Source organism: Lissotriton helveticus, chromosome 3_2, assembly GCF_964261635.1.
Source record: "Lissotriton helveticus chromosome 3_2, aLisHel1.1, whole genome shotgun sequence".
NCBI lineage: Eukaryota > Metazoa > Chordata > Amphibia > Caudata > Salamandridae > Lissotriton > Lissotriton helveticus.
In genome coordinates, this window is record NC_136062.1 from 293555214 (window position 1) to 293571940 (window position 16727).

The following is a 16727-nucleotide window of genomic DNA, read 5'->3' on the forward strand; positions in this document are numbered from 1 at the left end:
TATGCAAACAACGAATGCTTTACTTCACAACAGTGAAAATACTGCCTTTTCTCTCTGCAGCTGCATATTGTACATTACAACTCAGATAAGTACCCTAATGTAGCTACTGCAATGGATAAAGCGGATGGGCTTGCTGTTCTGGGAATTCTAATTGAAGTAAGTTATAGACTTTCATATGTTTTTTTTCTCAAATATTAGACCAATTTGCTCACAAACTACACTGTGAAATGCAATAACTGAAATCTTTGCTGCTTGGAATTTGTATCTCTTTCTCGGACTGGCTTCATATTTTTGGGATCTTATGGATGGTTTTCTTAGTGTAGTATCAAGCTAGCTGTACAGGCAGTTCTTTTTCTCAGTTCTCTTTGGGGCCACTGTAGAGGCAGCCCTCATCTATCTTGAGATGGTGGCCAACGGTACTAGTACAATTTTCAGAACAGAGATGATGCTATCACTGTTGCATCACTGAAGTCTTAGAGAAAGCGAATTAAACTATCGTCACACAAAGAACAAGTGAGCTGCCCCCATTTGGCAAGAGAGTGTTATGGGTGTTGTATATAGCCGGTGAGTCATTTTGGAGCACATTTTCACTAGAATATGACCAAAGCATCGTCTGGTAGCCACTGTCTTTTACAGACCGCATATTTTACATTGAAATGTCCCCTTAAAATGACTCCTAAATTTGCATTTGACAAGCTGTTTTAGTTATAAACCTATATGTCGCACAAACACTACGTGTAAAGCGGGGTTCAGCAACAATTTATAATTTACGCATCACAGTGACATGTCCAGATGTGATGGATTCTATTAAAATCTATCGTCCCACAAAACTCTAGAATTATGAAAAAAACAGCGTGCCTCATTTGTGCTTTCTATGATATATTTACACAGTTCAATTTCGAGTATTTAAATCACATGTTCACATTACAAAAGTAAACACCGGTCTCCATGTCAAAAGAATAAGCATCAATTTGTCAGAAGACATTACCTGAGATTTGACCTAAGTCTTTAAATGTACAACAAATATGAGAAAACTAAATCAAAATTTAAATGCCTCTTTATAGCTCATTCACCTCCTGAACTCCAGGATAGTTATTTTGGGGGTACCTCCCCGCAGCCCAGCTTCCAGTGCCTATGTTGCAAATCGCTGCTGGTGGTGGATGTGATTTTGCAAGAAGCAGGGGTGGAGTTCTTTCTGGCAGCTTCCCAGCTCAAACATGAATTTTGCTACTTTAGAAACTAACCTCAATGTTTACTAAAAACAGTAGTTGGCTGGCTGACTGACTGAGGCAGGCCTTATTAGAAAAGTTTCATGCGGTTCAGAGAATTGTTAAGAAAGCTTGGATGTAATGGTTTAGGATTCTGAGTAACATTTGATTTCTACAAGATTGTAGTTAATGATAATAAATTCCCATGAGAAGCAGCGCCTGGTCTGACAGTGTAACAGCAAAAATTGCTCAAACCCCTAACCACGCGATCAAATCTGCTGGATTATAAACCGGTAATTTGGCCTTTAAGAGCATTCCTGAGAATGGGAGTAGAAAATTTATGTCCATTACCTCCTGCATAACAAGCCTTTCAAATGCCTCAAACAAAACCCTGGTTTGCTGTGGCAATCCGATGTTTCCAACTCTTGCAGTTCCCTTCTTTTCTGTGGAAATCAGATGTGTCCAACTCTTGCAATGCCCTTCTTTGCTGTGGCAATCAGATGTTTCCAACTCTTGCAGTTCCCTTCTTTGCTGTGACAATCAGATGTTTCTAACTCTTACAGTTCCCTTCTTTGCTGTGGCAATCAGATGTTTCCAACTCTTGCAGTTCCCTTCTTTGCTGTGGCAATCGGATGTTTCCAACTCTTGCAGGTCCCTTCTTTGCTGTGGCAATCCGATGTTTCCAACCCTTGCAGTTCCCTTCTTTGCTGTGGCAATCGGATGTTTCTAACTCTTGCAGTTCCCTTCTTTGCTGTGGCAATCAGATGTTTCCAACTCTTGCAGTTCCCTTCTTTGCTGTGGCAATCGGATGTTTCCAACTCTTGCAGGTCCCTTCTTTGCTGTGGCAATCCGATGTTTCCAACCCTTGCAGTTCCCTTCTTTGCTGTGGCAATCGGATGTTTCCAACTCTTGCAGTTCCCTTCTTTGCTGTGGCAATCAGATGTTTCCAACTCTTGCAGTTCTCTTCTTTGCTGTGGCAATCAGATGTTTCCAACCCTTGCAGTTCCCTTCTTTGCTGTGGCAATCCGATGTTTCCAAACCTTGCAGTTCTTAGTAAAATCCCTCTTGTTGATTCGCGATCTCTGCAGTTGATAAGGTGCCAAAAACTAGGATTATCTTCAAAGTTAGTAGTGTAGATTGTACTTCTTCATTGTCCTTCTGATCCTTTGAGCCTGATATTACATTCTCTGGCTCATTTGACTTTGGTTTCTTTGTGGAGAGTGTCAGTCTGAGCGTCACGTGTGTTTCACTGCTAAGCATTCCTTTGATTCATAAATGTTAGCACTTAAAGTTTGACTCCTAGCAGTACAGTTTCTGCAACTTTTCCTGAAGCATTGATCTCTTCCCTCTGTAAATTTACTATATCTATAATATTTCTGAGTATTTTGGTGGGGATCAAGTTTTTTGTGTCCTCCCTCCTACATTCTTGATTGTTTCCATCTTTTGGGCATCAATGGCTGACCCTCCATAGCCACTTCTTTAGCATCGGCTGAGGGGCAGAAGACCCTGCCAGTCACTGTGGTATCTGGCAGAGTGGGAGCATGCAAAGCTGAACAACTGAAGATACGAGACAAGCTTCTATGGATTGTGAACTCTCGTTGGCTGATCCAGTAGTCTGTATTCATAACTCGCACTTCAGTAAAAGGTTGCTGAAAATGCTTGCAATTACCAACGCTGTACTCTTTCATGCTTCAAATTGACAGAACCCCCTCATTCTTATTGTGGGTGGGGAGCCATCCCCATGGTGCTCTTTAGAGGGCTCTACCCCAAATTGGTAGTGTCTAGTCATTTGGGTATTATTGACATGTTTGTAAATATCACCAACCGAAGAGACGCTATTGCCGTTTCCACTTTATCGTTTTCTACGTGTGCCCACCTCAACCCTTATATTTCTAACCTCACATGGGAACAGTCCAGTCCTCCCTGTTCCCATGAGGCACAGGGTCAAGACTGATTTGCATATGGCTGGGTCCAAAATGGAGTGGCATAGTGGGCAAAAGAACAATGGATTTAAGCCAGATCTTTTGACTGGGGGAGAATGTTTGCATTGTCAGCATTCCGTCCATCATTTGTTTGCTGAAACACATTTCTCAACAAAGCAGCTGCGACAGCTTTACATCTCATAAAGAGTGCCTTGGTTATACCAGGTACAGATTTCTTTTCTTTTTGTTATCATAAGGTTGTAACACAATCCATCATGTGATTTTAAAACTTAGTACCATTCTTACCGAGGTGCCTACTTCTATACTGCCAGATGTTTTCCTAGTTGCTTTTGTTTTCTCTAGGTGAAATCTGAAGGCCGGCCAGACATCTAGGGAATGCAAGAATCTTTTTGCAGGGAAGTAGGATGTTTCAAAACTGCAGACAAGAAAGTAACCATCTGAAACTACGTTTGTGAGAAACGAGGGATGAGTTCTTATTACTGCTTTATTGGTCGGGAACCAGTGTAAGGTGCTTTAGTACACAACCAAGTCATTTGCACTGGTGGTCTTTTTTGGCTTAGGAGTATTTTTGTAGCTCTAATTGGGGGAAAAAACAACTAAATTCTGCAAATGTAAGTTTGTATAAACTACAATGTTTATTTGTATGTATTGTATTTAAATATGGACAGTTTTATATATTTAAAAAGTGTTCCGGGATCCCTCACACTTTCCTGACTTTGTGAGTGTTCGACTTCAATGAAGATATCCTTGCAGGACAATTAGGTTTACAAGCAAGTACCTATCGCTTTTCTCACACTCCATATACTTGTAAGCTCTCTCATCCCTGTGGCATCCCTTCTGCCCTAAAATATTGACTTTTAGAGAAGCACCAGCAGCCACTGAGCTTCAGTTTCTTGCTTAAAGGTAATACTAGCACTGGTTGAAAGTGATACGTGCTGAGGTTTATTCTGTTTATGGAGGATGTTCACACCTCTTTCTGTAGTGAAGCACTTTTCAAGCAGCCCGCCCACTTCCTGACTGAGGAATCTTAAGAATTAAAATTACGAGGAATGGCTGGATCTAGACCTTTAGATGTTAATTTAAAGGCCTAACTATGAAGTGTAATTTTCTTCATAAGCAACAGAGTGGTCAATAAATTATCCCTATTCTATGCATGGAATTGTCATGCCATAAATAGCTCAAGTGTTAGGATTTGTTAATCAAATGCTACTGTACATCTCTGCCATGTGCTCCCAATAATGTAATGTTTATTGATTTTGGTGGTAGCCCATTCATTAAAAACCATTTCATGGATCATCTGTGTAATCGCCCTCTTCTGAATCCGGGGGTTTCCAGAGTTGATGATACTAGTTGTCCTCCATGTCTTGCCAGTGACTCTGGGTTGGCAGAGTTTTACCCTGATCGCACACCTGTTTGCTGTTTTACAATCTCATTGCACTAGTCTCTGAATATAGTCAATGCAATCTTTACAAGGCTCTGGATATTACTCTTAACAAGCGCTGTCATTTGATGCATTCGTTTCCTGAGGTTTGATACGTTTCTACATAATCACCTGGTTCGAATCTAGATTGATTTTGGTTCACGTAGAACATCTAATAATCTAAGCTCTTATAGTGGAATAATATGGATAGATTCAATGCCTTGTTGTAACAGGGAACAATTTTGTTCAGATGACCTATTTTTGTAAGAGGAATACATTGATGCGTTTCTAAAAAGATACAAAGTTGAACATACTTACAATTGCATCCTGTGTCACTTCTTTTTTTCTATACAGCTGGGATCTTTCCATCCATCTTTCGAAAACATTTTCTGTAAATTTGCCAATGTGAGATACAAAGGTAAGTACAAATCCATGGTTGATTGCTAGTAACTTAAAAGGGATTTCTTTTTACACTTTCTTGTCTTAACAAAAGAATCGTATTTTAATTGTCTTAAAATTGAAATATTCTTAAATAGAAGATAAGAAGGGTGAGCTCTTGCGACTGTAGGATGCAACCCTTACAGTACAAACTGCTTTTGGGCTCTGGAGACCAATATTTATCACAGTGAAACCATAATCAACTTATTGAAATTCAGCTCTATTTTAAAATCTTACAATTAAGAAAAATATCAACAAGAGAGTGGAAATTACACCTCTCAAATTGTATTTATATATTTAAAGTTGTTCATAAAAGAGCATGCATGCTGCTGAAAATAGTGGCAGCCTATTATACTACACATTTAAAACCTGACGGGTATGGTATGTACCGAGGAGTCTAGAGTATCTTAATTTATTCAGTTGTTAAGATGAACATGAAACAGGTTTATGTATTCTAATAAGTACTGTGCCTAAAAGTAGCTTCTATTTCTTCTAGACCAGAAGGTTCCGATTTCAGGCTTCAATGTGCGGGATCTCCTCCCCGAAAGACTGGACGAGTACTATCGCTATGAGGGTTCTCTGACTACTCCACCCTGTTATCCAAGCGTTCTATGGACCGTTTTCAGAAATCCTGTCCATCTTGCCACTACACAGGTGAGTCTGAGTGAATGGACACAGTTCACTTAAGCCCGAGGTGGTCCCATTTTCAATGGCAAGTGTATTAGCCTCATTCGGACAGTGAGCTGCTTTGATGAGTACACTGTAAGGCACTCTTTCACTAGCAGGCATCTTGGTGCTAGAACTGTTGTGTGACGGAAGCAAACAGAGCCAAATCAATGACAGAGGAGTTTTAGGAGCTTTATGTAAACCTTTATGGTTAATAATATGACAAAAGAGCGAGAGGTAGATGTCTGCAGAGTTGCTGGTTCAAAACTGAGAAGGCCCTACCTACAATCCTGGCGCATTTAAAGATAGGAACCTTTAATCGAGTATCCGACCGAAGGTGAAAGATAGGGTGATGCTGGGGGGGAACACCTTCCAAGCCTGGACCGTATACAACTGGGCCCAAGCCCACAGAAAGCGAAATGGTCAAGATGTCACTATTAAATAGATTCTCTGCACACAGGCAGCAGGTGCATTTGGAGATGACCGGATCCATGAACAAAACTTTGAAGGTTAAAGAACGCCAGACTACTATGTTCTGAAGAAGCTGTTTTTGTAACGATCTCAAGAAACCTCAATCAGCGCTGTATTTTTGCTCCCAGGAGAAGGGATCACAGGTGTCAAGGTATAACAGGGAGGTTATTATTCAGGGGTTTTAGCTGGTGGATGCAAACAGACGGAACTGAATTTACCTGATCCTCTTGTGCAAATCGTTATTGACTTGTACGTTGGTGTCAATTTCTGTCAATGCCCAGATCTACAGTGCCCAACCCAGGGTGAATCCCAAACTGCACATCAGACAGTACCCTGTTCTTAAGTGCCCATTGCTACAGTCATAAGAGTATTACCCTACTGAAGATTTTGACAGTACTGTCTAACGACGAAATAGGAGGATAGCAGCTGGGTAGACCTTTGTCCCTACTGTTAGGGATAACAGAGAGATGGGCCTGAAGTTGGCCAAGAAGGTGGGGGGTCATTTGTAGGTCTTTTTAGAAGAAGCACAATGAGGTTTTCTTTTTCCATAGAGTGGTATCTCATACAGTGATCAGCAATAGATTGCACTGCTCCTCAAATACCAGGGCAAAGGCTACCTAATAAAATGTAGATATTTTGGTTGGTGAGCCAAAGGGAATTTTGTTCCAGCTTATTAGAAATGAGAGAAAAGAGAGTGGCTTATCTTTAGGTGCTGTCATACTATTGGCTGCAGTAGATTTAGGTAGACGGTAATGCTGGAGAATTAAATAGTTTGAAGAGTATGTGAGATAATGATTTCCGTGAATACAATTTGACAGACTGGCACAAAGCGAAGCTGAAGGAGTAATAGAAGTGGAAGTAGGCTGAGAATTAGCAGTATTTTCAATTTTTTTTTATATTTCCCTAGCTTCATTAGGTGTTGGTATGCTATGTTAAAGACACCTGATCTACCGGTGAAATGGCTCTCCCCAAACGGAGTATGCCGGCGTTAAAGCCATGTAAACAAAAAACAATATCTCACAGAAAGAAGATTAAAAAGCCAAGTTTTAATTCGCTATTTGAAAGTTGAAAAAGTATTGCATACGAATATGAACAGGTAACTTATTCCAAAAATATGGGGCAAGATATCAAAAGGAGAGTCTCCATTTCGAGTTGTTCGAATACGGCAGGGGCAACATGTGCATACTTTCTTCATGATAGATCACAGCTTGAGACCAAAGTGCAAACAACTACTTTTAACTCATTACACTGACTGATAACCCCAAAACCACTTACGACAGGTAACTCTGGGGTGTGTAGGCTATAGGGACCTTCTACCCTGAAAAATTACCACTGACCGCATTAGGGTATGAAAAATGTTCAAACATTCCAACAGTGCTCTCAAGCTTTGGTCGTAAAGGGGAGGTAAATATGTATTTCATGCACCACAACCAATATTGTCTCTTAACCTGCCTGGACTTTGACTCTTGACAGAGAAAACTCAGTCTGTCATCATTCTGAGGTCGGTAAATTGAGTGACATCAAATTTATTTTTACCTAACTCAAAGGTACTTCTTTATCGTCTATGTTGACTCCTCAGGATTCAAGCCTGTAGTCATGAGGTCAAGCGCATAATCATGCAGTGAATGCTTAGCCCTCATAGTTTGAATGTGTGACTTGTGTGCAGTGATGAATCTGTTCACTAATGTGCGTTATGATAATTTATGTAAATAATCATTTTGCAGTTCCAGGAGTACTTGTGTCCGCGCGAGCCTGCTGTAGTACTTTTTCAGTGGTCCACTTCAAGAGGGTAAACTCTTTTAAATTGCTTGGCTAGAGAGAGCAGAGGGGGATGGGTTTGTAAAAATGTATTCACGTTATTTTTATTTTACCAGAACCTCCTGCCGCTCCTGCTCCACGCCAATTTATGGAAAACGACATACTCCAACAATACACAAAACAACATAGTTACACAGCTGGTAAAGTGATATTCCGATCAACGACACATTATTGCTAACCCATACCAATGACCTAAGTAAAAGAACACGTCAAACAGGCCATGAGAACCCGCATGCGCACCACACAGCTCTACAGATGGCAGGAGAATCTATAGCAGCCAATTGACGTATACCGATCTCCACATAATTATCGCCTGTCACTCAAAGCATTTGGTTCTGACCAGGTACCGCTTTAGAGAAGTCAAAAGTACAGTTATTCCTCACAACATTGTATAGGATGCACACCATGTGTGTTGCGAAATCATGATTAACAAACCAGAAGAAGGTAGCAACAAAATAGAGCTTCAACAATCCCCAAACGAACAGTGAGTGATAGTGTTTTGGAGGAGACAACGTAATCTTCACTACTTTGATACAGATGTAGGACTACATAAAACACAGATCTCGCCAACAAAAGCGTTAAGATCCAAAGTTGTCTCACCATTATTATTATTCCCTGAGATTTACTGGGACCTCTGCAGCAGATGCCTTAACCCCATAAAATATTTTAAAATGCAGACTTTGCAACCAGTTAAGCAGAACAGATTTACTACCATGCCTTTCCTTGTTGCCAATTTCTTTGTGGCAGGGTTTTTTAAAAAACTATTCGTTGAGGCCCAGATTTGGCATCAGGATTGCGCCACTTTTTTGTCACAACCCTGACTCCAAATCTCTTTTGTTAAATATCATAACATAATGCACTTAAATGTACCCATTATGCACCTTATAAACATATGTGTGAAATCTTAGCATCTAATGTCACTTCTTGTGATGTCACTTCCAGTGAGGTCACTTCCTGTGATGCCACGTGGAATCTCACGCATCGTGACGTCATGTGGTTTGGTGGCACGGGTCATATCACTTGCATACTGCCTAACTTGGTCAGTCCCCCCCACTTCTTTTTTAGTACTTGTGCCCTGGGAAGGTGTGGAGTTATCAGTTCCTCATGTGAGCAGTTACTCTTTAAATTCCACAGCTAAAGTGTTCTGATAGGCAACTGCGTTATTCTTATGCAGTATCTGAATGATTTGCATTAAAGTTGATATCTGGCTGAAAGAATGTAGAGAACTTGAAAGTTACCAATGTATACATGTTATTAGAGTAATCATTCCACTTCATCTCCTGAACTATCTAAAACTGGTGTGTATGCTAAACTCATCTAAATGCAAATTTTTGAAAGACTAATGTGGAATACCTGCCTCGGTCTGCGCAATTTTAAACTCTGCAACCCTCAACACACCTACTCGACCGCCTTAACTCCGAAGTCCTTGAGGGGCTCCATATTGGTCCCCATTTTCAAAAAAGGAGACCGCCTAAAGCCATCTAATTATAGGCTCATTGCCCTGCTCGATTTGGAAGCTAAGGCATACGTCCGTCTACTACTAACAGACCTGGAGAAGTGGGTTGAAGAGAGAAACATAATACCATTGCATCAGACTGGCTTTAGGCCACACTTTGTATTCAAACAGATGAATCAATTAATATCTTTCTCATAGGAATTAATCCTTAGCAAGATACATAAAGAAAGGAAAAACCCAATGCGTCTGTCTATACAAAGTATAGGTCTAGGACCAATTTTTCATTTTTACCATTTGATACCCAGGTCCTGTGACAATTTTGGGTGATACCCCATTTCTTTAATGGCTTTAGGCCACAGGCATCAAACATGGACAATATCCTGGCGATAAGGTATCTTTCAGCCCAGGCAACCCTGAAGAATCATCCCCCACTCTTCTGCTGCTTCATGGATTATAGCACAGCTTTCGACAAAGTAGATAGAAAAAGACTATGGTGGAAGTTAGAAAACTGGGGCATTCCATCACATCTCCTGAGGGCAATAAGATCATTATATGAGGACACCTGGGTGCGGGTTAAAACTAGTGCCAGCACAGTATGCCCCAAAATTAGCACGGAGAATGGGCTGAAGCAAGGATGCGTGCTGGCCCACATCCTCTTCAACCTATACACGGCGGATTTGGGGGAGGCCCTAAAAGGAGCCAGTTTAGTAGCCCCAAGACTAGGAAGTGTGAGGCTGCCAGTGTTACTGTATGCTGACGACAGTCATAATGGACCACACGAAGGTGGGCCTACAAAGAGCCATAAATGCATTAAATAACTTCATCATCAATATTAACTTGACCGTCAACCAAGGAAAAACCAAGGTCATCATTTTTGGGTCCCACCATCTGAAAAAGAATGCATTGTAGCAACTGGGAGACGTGCAAATCAACTCGGCAGCCTCATACAACTACCTAGGGGTCTGGCTGACAGAACGTGCTAAGGCAAACGTACACCTAAAACAGCAGAGCTCCAAGGCCAGCAAGGTTATACATCTATTAAAACAACTAAGCCAGCATCTGATCAGCCCATCCGCCAGCCCAATTCTTACAGTCTTAAGAGCGAAACTCCTTCCAGCAATTAATTACGGTCACCTTGCCTTCCCCGGGAAATTGGACGCCCTCTTCAACACAGCCCAAGCCAAGGCGCACAAGGCAGTGCTTCTGATACCGAGGACAGCCAGAAAAACAAGGCTAAGACTGGAGTTAGGTCTGGCAAGGCCAGATGTGATGTGTCAGGGGAGATTACAAAGGCATACCTAAGGATATTAAGGGCACCGGACAACTCCTTAAAAAATCATCTGAGACCAATCTTGGAGACGCCTGGCTCGGTCTGGCACTCTAGCCTAGGAAACGCGATTAAAGTATTGAAAATCGATGAAAAAAGTATCAGGCGGCTGGACATCCCCCTGAATGCCTGGAAGAAAGCAGTCAACAAACAAGTGCGCGGATTCTCCTTTAAACAAGACTCTAAATCTCACCACCGAAGCTCTCATTTAGATCCGTTGAATAATTCCTACACAGCAGGTAAAGCACAACGTTACCTAAGCGAGTCCATCACATCACCACACAAGTCCGAAGCAAAATCTTATTCATGAGGCTGGCCGTGATAGGGATTGCGGAGTTCAACCCTGCATGGGCCCGAAGAGGGGAATCCACAACCGGTAGACTGTGCCCCTACAATAGGGAATCCTGGCTGCATCTCTTGTGCTGCTGCCCTAACTTTAATAACGAACATCGGCGACTTCTGCGCCCTATCTGTCTCAATAAAGGCATAAAGTCGTGTAGCGAAACATCAGCCCTGTGTTTTTCAACCACCAACACCATGGTACTAGCGAGACTGGCAAAACTCATCCACCAAAGCAGCGAAACCCTGGGGAAGAAAATGGTAATCTATATGGAGAAAAGCTGATGGGTTTTCTTAACGATGCACCAAAAATACACCGACAGTACCTAACTTGCATGGTCTCTAAAGACAGAATTGCCCCGAGAGAGAGAGAGAGAGAGAGAGAGAGAGAGACCTTGTGAGCTATAGAGGGCAGTTCAAGAGCTCTGCAAAGCAGTTCATCTGCAGGGCACAAACAGGGGCTCCAAGAACATGTCCCTAAATGCCAGGGAAAGAATAAGTGGGACTCAGGGAGGGTTGTCAAATTTTATTTAGCACTGAGGTTTGAAACCAGTGTTTTTAGCTTTTTTATACTGATTTGTTTCTACTGTAAAGATTTTAATTAATTATACAGTTAATACATTGTAAGCTCCCCTCAACACTCTGCAACCAGGCGTGTCACCAAAGTGGAAAAATCAAGTCACATTAAACACAATTTGCACTGGCTTCTCATTCAAACAAGCATTTGACACTGGTGCCTCTCATCTGAAGAAACATAACCACATTTCTCACAATTTTGGGTGGTTTTAGGGAGCCTAGAAGCAGGGGCCTAGCTTTGTCAGTATGACGGGGGTAGGGGAGAAAACTTGAGATTCCCAAACAATCACACTGGGGCATCTTGTTTAAACACATTACATGAGAAGCTACACATGAAGGGGCTTAAGAGGCAGTGGAAAGAGAGAGAGGAGGGCGGTTTGTTAGGGGCACTTACATTTTTTTCCAAACTAATCAACATTATTTAAGACCTTCAATACAATGACGAGAGAGTGTGTGTGTGTGTTGTTTTGTCAGTCTGGGCAGGTAAAAATCCCAGGTAAAATCTGACAGACACCTCACACTGCCCAACTGAAAATACTTGTACCCAACAATTTACTACAGAATACATTATTTAGGGGGGGTGTAACACCCATAACGCCCCCTGGAGCTACACCCCTGCTCAGAATTTGCCACGCCCTACAGATGGACGTCTTTCTTTTCAAAACCTCTCATGCACATCAATTCTCCTTCAGGCACGGCAAACTCTTCTTTAAACTCCCTGCCTCTTAGAGGTAGAACTAAGCCCACACTTTTCAGACTTAGAAAAAAAACGAAAAACTCTCCCTTTCCACCTGCACCTGAAAATGAATTAACACCTATCTCTACTGTCCTCAATCTGCACACAGTTATTGTTCTATTGTAGTAACTTTGTATGTTCAGTAATATTTCTGTTGAAATTTCTAAAATGGTCTCCGCCATAATTCTCTTTGTGGTAATGGTGTGCCACAAATCTTAATAAATAAATGCTTCCTCAACTACTTGTAGCCTCCTGATCTTGAAGGCCATACATTAATGTACACATATTGGCAATATTTGCATGGTCTATAAAATGATGGACTCCAAACAAATACAATCCAGACGACTAGTTCAACCTAAAATAAAATAATTACATGGATTTTATTGCTACCCAGAATACATTTCAGCAATTCCAAAGCTGTCCTTCCCTCTCCCCAGTTTGATGGGATGAATAACTGAATAAGCAGACTAGTCCTTCATATCGAGAGCCGATCCAGCCAGGAAGAACTAGCCCAGTCCGCACTTAAGAAGAAGCTGAGGGAGGAGCATATCCAGGCAGTGCACTGAGTGCCTGCCTTTCTTGTGGCTCAGAAAGTCTCCGTTTATTTGGCTCCTGTGCCAGCACTTGCGGCTTGTAATCCTGCAGGCCTTACTGTTAAGGAGACCACCTGTCCGTAATTGCACAGACTATCCGTAATTTGAGCACAGTGTCCGTTATTGATGTCATAATGGACACCATTTGTCCGGAATTGCGGAAAGTTCTATTTTGCAGGTTTGTGTCATGCTGTGCATCTAACAGCTGTAGTGATGTAATTTCAACTCTCTCTGCACTTGTCAAAACTAGTGCTTGATTTGTGCCGGTGTTTTCCCGGGCTCGGACCGGCACCAAATTCTCAAAACTGGCACTTGTTTATGAAAGTCTAGCACATGGTGGCACTGTCTGCCTATTTTGAACTACAGAACATAAGCACCATGTTTATCAATTCAATACCAGTGAATGTAGGACAACCTTATGTGACTTGAAATAGTTCAAATTGTCAGATTTGAGGAATTTTTGGCATTTGGCCATTCTGGCAGGGTAGGTGGTGAAACATTCAGTGGCTTCCTGTAAAATACCCTGAGCCCTGGCACTTATTGTTCTACCAAATAAATATTGACCGAAACCTATATTAGAACCGTCCATTAAGAAGCACTGCTGTGTTAATGAGCCCTGATGGAACAGCAAGGTATTATTCAACAGAACAGATAACGTTGTCGAACATTTGCAAAGCTTTCGCCTGTTGCATGTTGTTTTATTATGGTTTTCACATGTATTTTAATTCTTTGCTGTTTTGCTCTCCTATAATTTGGTATAAAGCACCTACGTTTTTGTTTATCTTGAGCATATTAACCCATTGGGCGCGGCCAGAATTTCGCTGCAGCGAAATTCCACGCGTGCGCACATCAGACAGCTCCCGGCCGTTCGACGCACACCGCATGCAAGGGGTTAAAAATAATTTTGATGTTTTTGTTATTATTGTTTATGGTGGACTGGGAGAGTGATGGGAGGATACATGGATGGGTGGATGAAGAGTGTGAGGATGAATGTAAAGGGTATAGTTTGATGGAAGGATGCTGCACTGGGCAGGAAGCTGGATGGAGATAGGGATGGAGTGGCACACTGACGGGGGCGTGGCTAAGGCGCCGATGGCGGAGGTCGTCTGAGCGCTCGGCTCCGCGATTGAGCCGCATTCATCCTGTCTTGACGGCTCCAGGGGCTCCCCCGATCCTACTCCGTGGGTCGGAGCAGGGGCTCTACGAGGTGACTCACGACCGGAGTGCTGCGACGTCGCGTGAGGCACAGAGCGGGAGCCTGCCCGAGCGGACGGGAAGCGAGCGACGCCGACTTCATCATGGCGCCCGCCCTGGCCCGGAGGTCTTAAAGCGCCCAGAGGCCCTCGTGGGTCGCGGATCCGGGGGGGTCCTGCTTGCCGCCCCCTGTTCCTAACGAGGCGCGGTGATCGGCCGGCGGGTCCCCCCGGGGCACTGCGGGGCTGGGGAAGCCCTCCTGCGCCCTCGCTGGGACTGAGATCCTGCCGCCTGCTGCTCCGTGCCCGTTGGGAGCCTACAGACCGGACCGGCCCTGAGGAGCGAGGGAGCGAATGCGTGGTAGCACCGGGCTGGCCACCAGGAGAGGGTGAACCGATAGGGCGGAGAAGAAGGCCTGTGCTCTAAGATGGCGGAGGAGGCGGCTTGTGACGGAGAAGGTAATTAGCGGCGAAGGGAGTCCAGTGAAGAGCCCGTCTCCCCTCCACGGCTGTATATTTCCTCGTCGGGGGCGAGGCCCTGACTTTTGCAAGGCAGGTCGGGGCGAAGACGACCACGCACACAGAGAGCCCTGAGCCACGTGGCCATGGAGGGGGCCTCGGCCTTGGCGTAACGGGAGGTCGATTGCCGATGAGCCCCTTGCCCTGATTGACGAGATCCGACTAGGCTGCCCGCGGATTGCTTGACCTGAGCCGGGGAACGGCTGTGTCGCTTCTGGCCGAGGTGTTGGCGCTGACTGGGGACGCGAGCCGAGGCTGGACCGGGATCGTGGACCGGCGAAGAGCCACCCGAGTGTTGGGTGCAGCCATTCCTTGTGCTACCAGACTTCTCGTGGTTGGTGCTTGGGGCCGCCATGGGTAAACCGAGGGGCACTAAGGAGAACGCGCAGACCACCTCCGACACCGAACTATCGGACAAGGGTGACCAGATGGACCCGGAGGTGCCGACTGACCCGAGTCTTCAGCGGCAATTGGACAATATCTTTGCGACCATAACGGACACGAGGTCGGCACTCCAGCGGGACATTGCCCAGGTGGTGACGGGCTTGGGCTTACTAAGGGCTGACCATGGCAAGCTCTCGGACAGGGTCAAAGAAGTAGAAGACTCGGTTGGAACCCTGGAACCGGCGCAAAAGACATTCGCAGTCGTCATGAAAGATGCACTGACGAGAATAGATGCTCTGGAGAGGAGGGCAGAGGAGGCAGAGGGGCGCAACAGAAGGAACAACATCCGCGTGGCGGGCCAGCCAGAAAAAGTTGAAGATGGCGACATGGTGTCCTACCTCGAAAACTGTCTCAAGACGGAAGTGGCGCCAGGGGGCTCTCCTCCTTTTACACTCTAGAGCGGGCGCACAGAATTCCGTCCAGACCGCCTCAGCAGGGACGACCACCGCGCCCAGTGGTGGCGAGACTGTTGCATTTTCGCGATAGGGACCTGCTCCTCAACAACGCCAGGAAAAATGGGCCATACCAGGTGGACAACAGCAAGGTGAATATTTTTCCGGACTACACCTATAAGACTCAGCGCCAGCGGACCTCCTTCTTGGCGATTAAACGTGAACTGCGCAAGGAAGGTCTCCAATATTCATTGCTCTTCCCGGCGAGGCTGCGCATCATCCTTGATGGCAAGACCAAATTCTTCGACACTCCTGACGAGGCGTGCAGCTGGCTGGAACTTTACAGGGCTGGCAAGGATGGACCTGCTTCTTCTTTCCAGACTACTTCAGTGGTTGGACTTCAACGGAGATCTAAGAGGGTCCGCAACCGTCGAGGTGGTTTTGGCCGCCCTTCCAATGTGGTGACTACGGCGGAACGGCGTGGAGTGCTCGAGATGTTGTCCAGCATTTCGGGTTCCCAGGGAGAACCAATGACCGAGGAACCGGAGCCTGGAGGTGGCGGAGAACACTCAGACACGGAGGACTCTCAGGCTGATAGCGTGACCCTCCCTGTAGTCACCCCAAATACAGCGGAAGAACTGCTTGACGGCCGAGGGTGAGCTTGGGTGAGTCGTTCCTGGCGGCGCTAGGAGAACTGTGCGGTATGGAATGTCACAACCCCTGCTGAGACTGTTGAACAACTGATTGTTACGCGGGTTGGGGTTGAGCCCAGGGCCTCTATTAGTACTTTACGGCTCGATCGCCACTAGGTGGCCTGAGTGCGGGAGAGCCCTCCTGTCGGTGCTCGGCCCCTTCCTTTGCCCCTAAGGCATACCTGCGGTGGCTACCGACAGGTTAGTTTTCTGGTTTTGGAACAAGGTTTGGATGGGAACTGGGGGGCAATCTCTGGGTCCTATTCTGGGGCAGAGGGGGGGAGTCATGGTGAGGGGTTTCACTGTTGTGGTTACAGGGGAGGGACGCCATCGGTGCAGTGCGATTATTGTATTTTCTCCTGTTCATGGGAATCGGGGGGGCACACAGGAACGCAGTGGGATAATGGCTGAATTTTCCAACCTGAAATGTATCACTTGGAATGTACGCGGGCTGCACACTATGACCAGACGTCACAAAGTACATGCTTACCTGAGG

At 44.7% G+C, this 16727-nt stretch overlaps 1 protein-coding gene and 1 long non-coding RNA gene across 4 annotated transcripts in view; one reads left to right on the forward strand and one right to left on the reverse strand.

Annotated features, from left to right (window-relative positions):
• LOC144826670 (uncharacterized) overlaps positions 1–16727 on the reverse strand; it is a 418667-nt gene that overhangs the window by 382032 nt on the left and 19908 nt on the right. The window contains exon 2 of the long non-coding RNA XR_013609873.1: positions 4890–4960. This is a non-coding gene — a long non-coding RNA (uncharacterized LOC144826670). The remainder of the gene's footprint in view (positions 1–4889; positions 4961–16727) is intronic.
• The window catches only part of CA12 (carbonic anhydrase 12), a 242470-nt gene that overhangs the window by 182656 nt on the left and 43087 nt on the right, over positions 1–16727 (forward strand). For all 3 annotated transcript variants that reach the window (XM_078685264.1, XM_078685263.1, XM_078685265.1), the window contains 3 exons: positions 61–156; positions 4926–4989; positions 5506–5663. In XM_078685264.1, coding sequence (XP_078541390.1) covers positions 61–156; positions 4926–4989; positions 5506–5663 — 318 coding nt within the window. The remainder of the gene's footprint in view (positions 1–60; positions 157–4925; positions 4990–5505; positions 5664–16727) is intronic.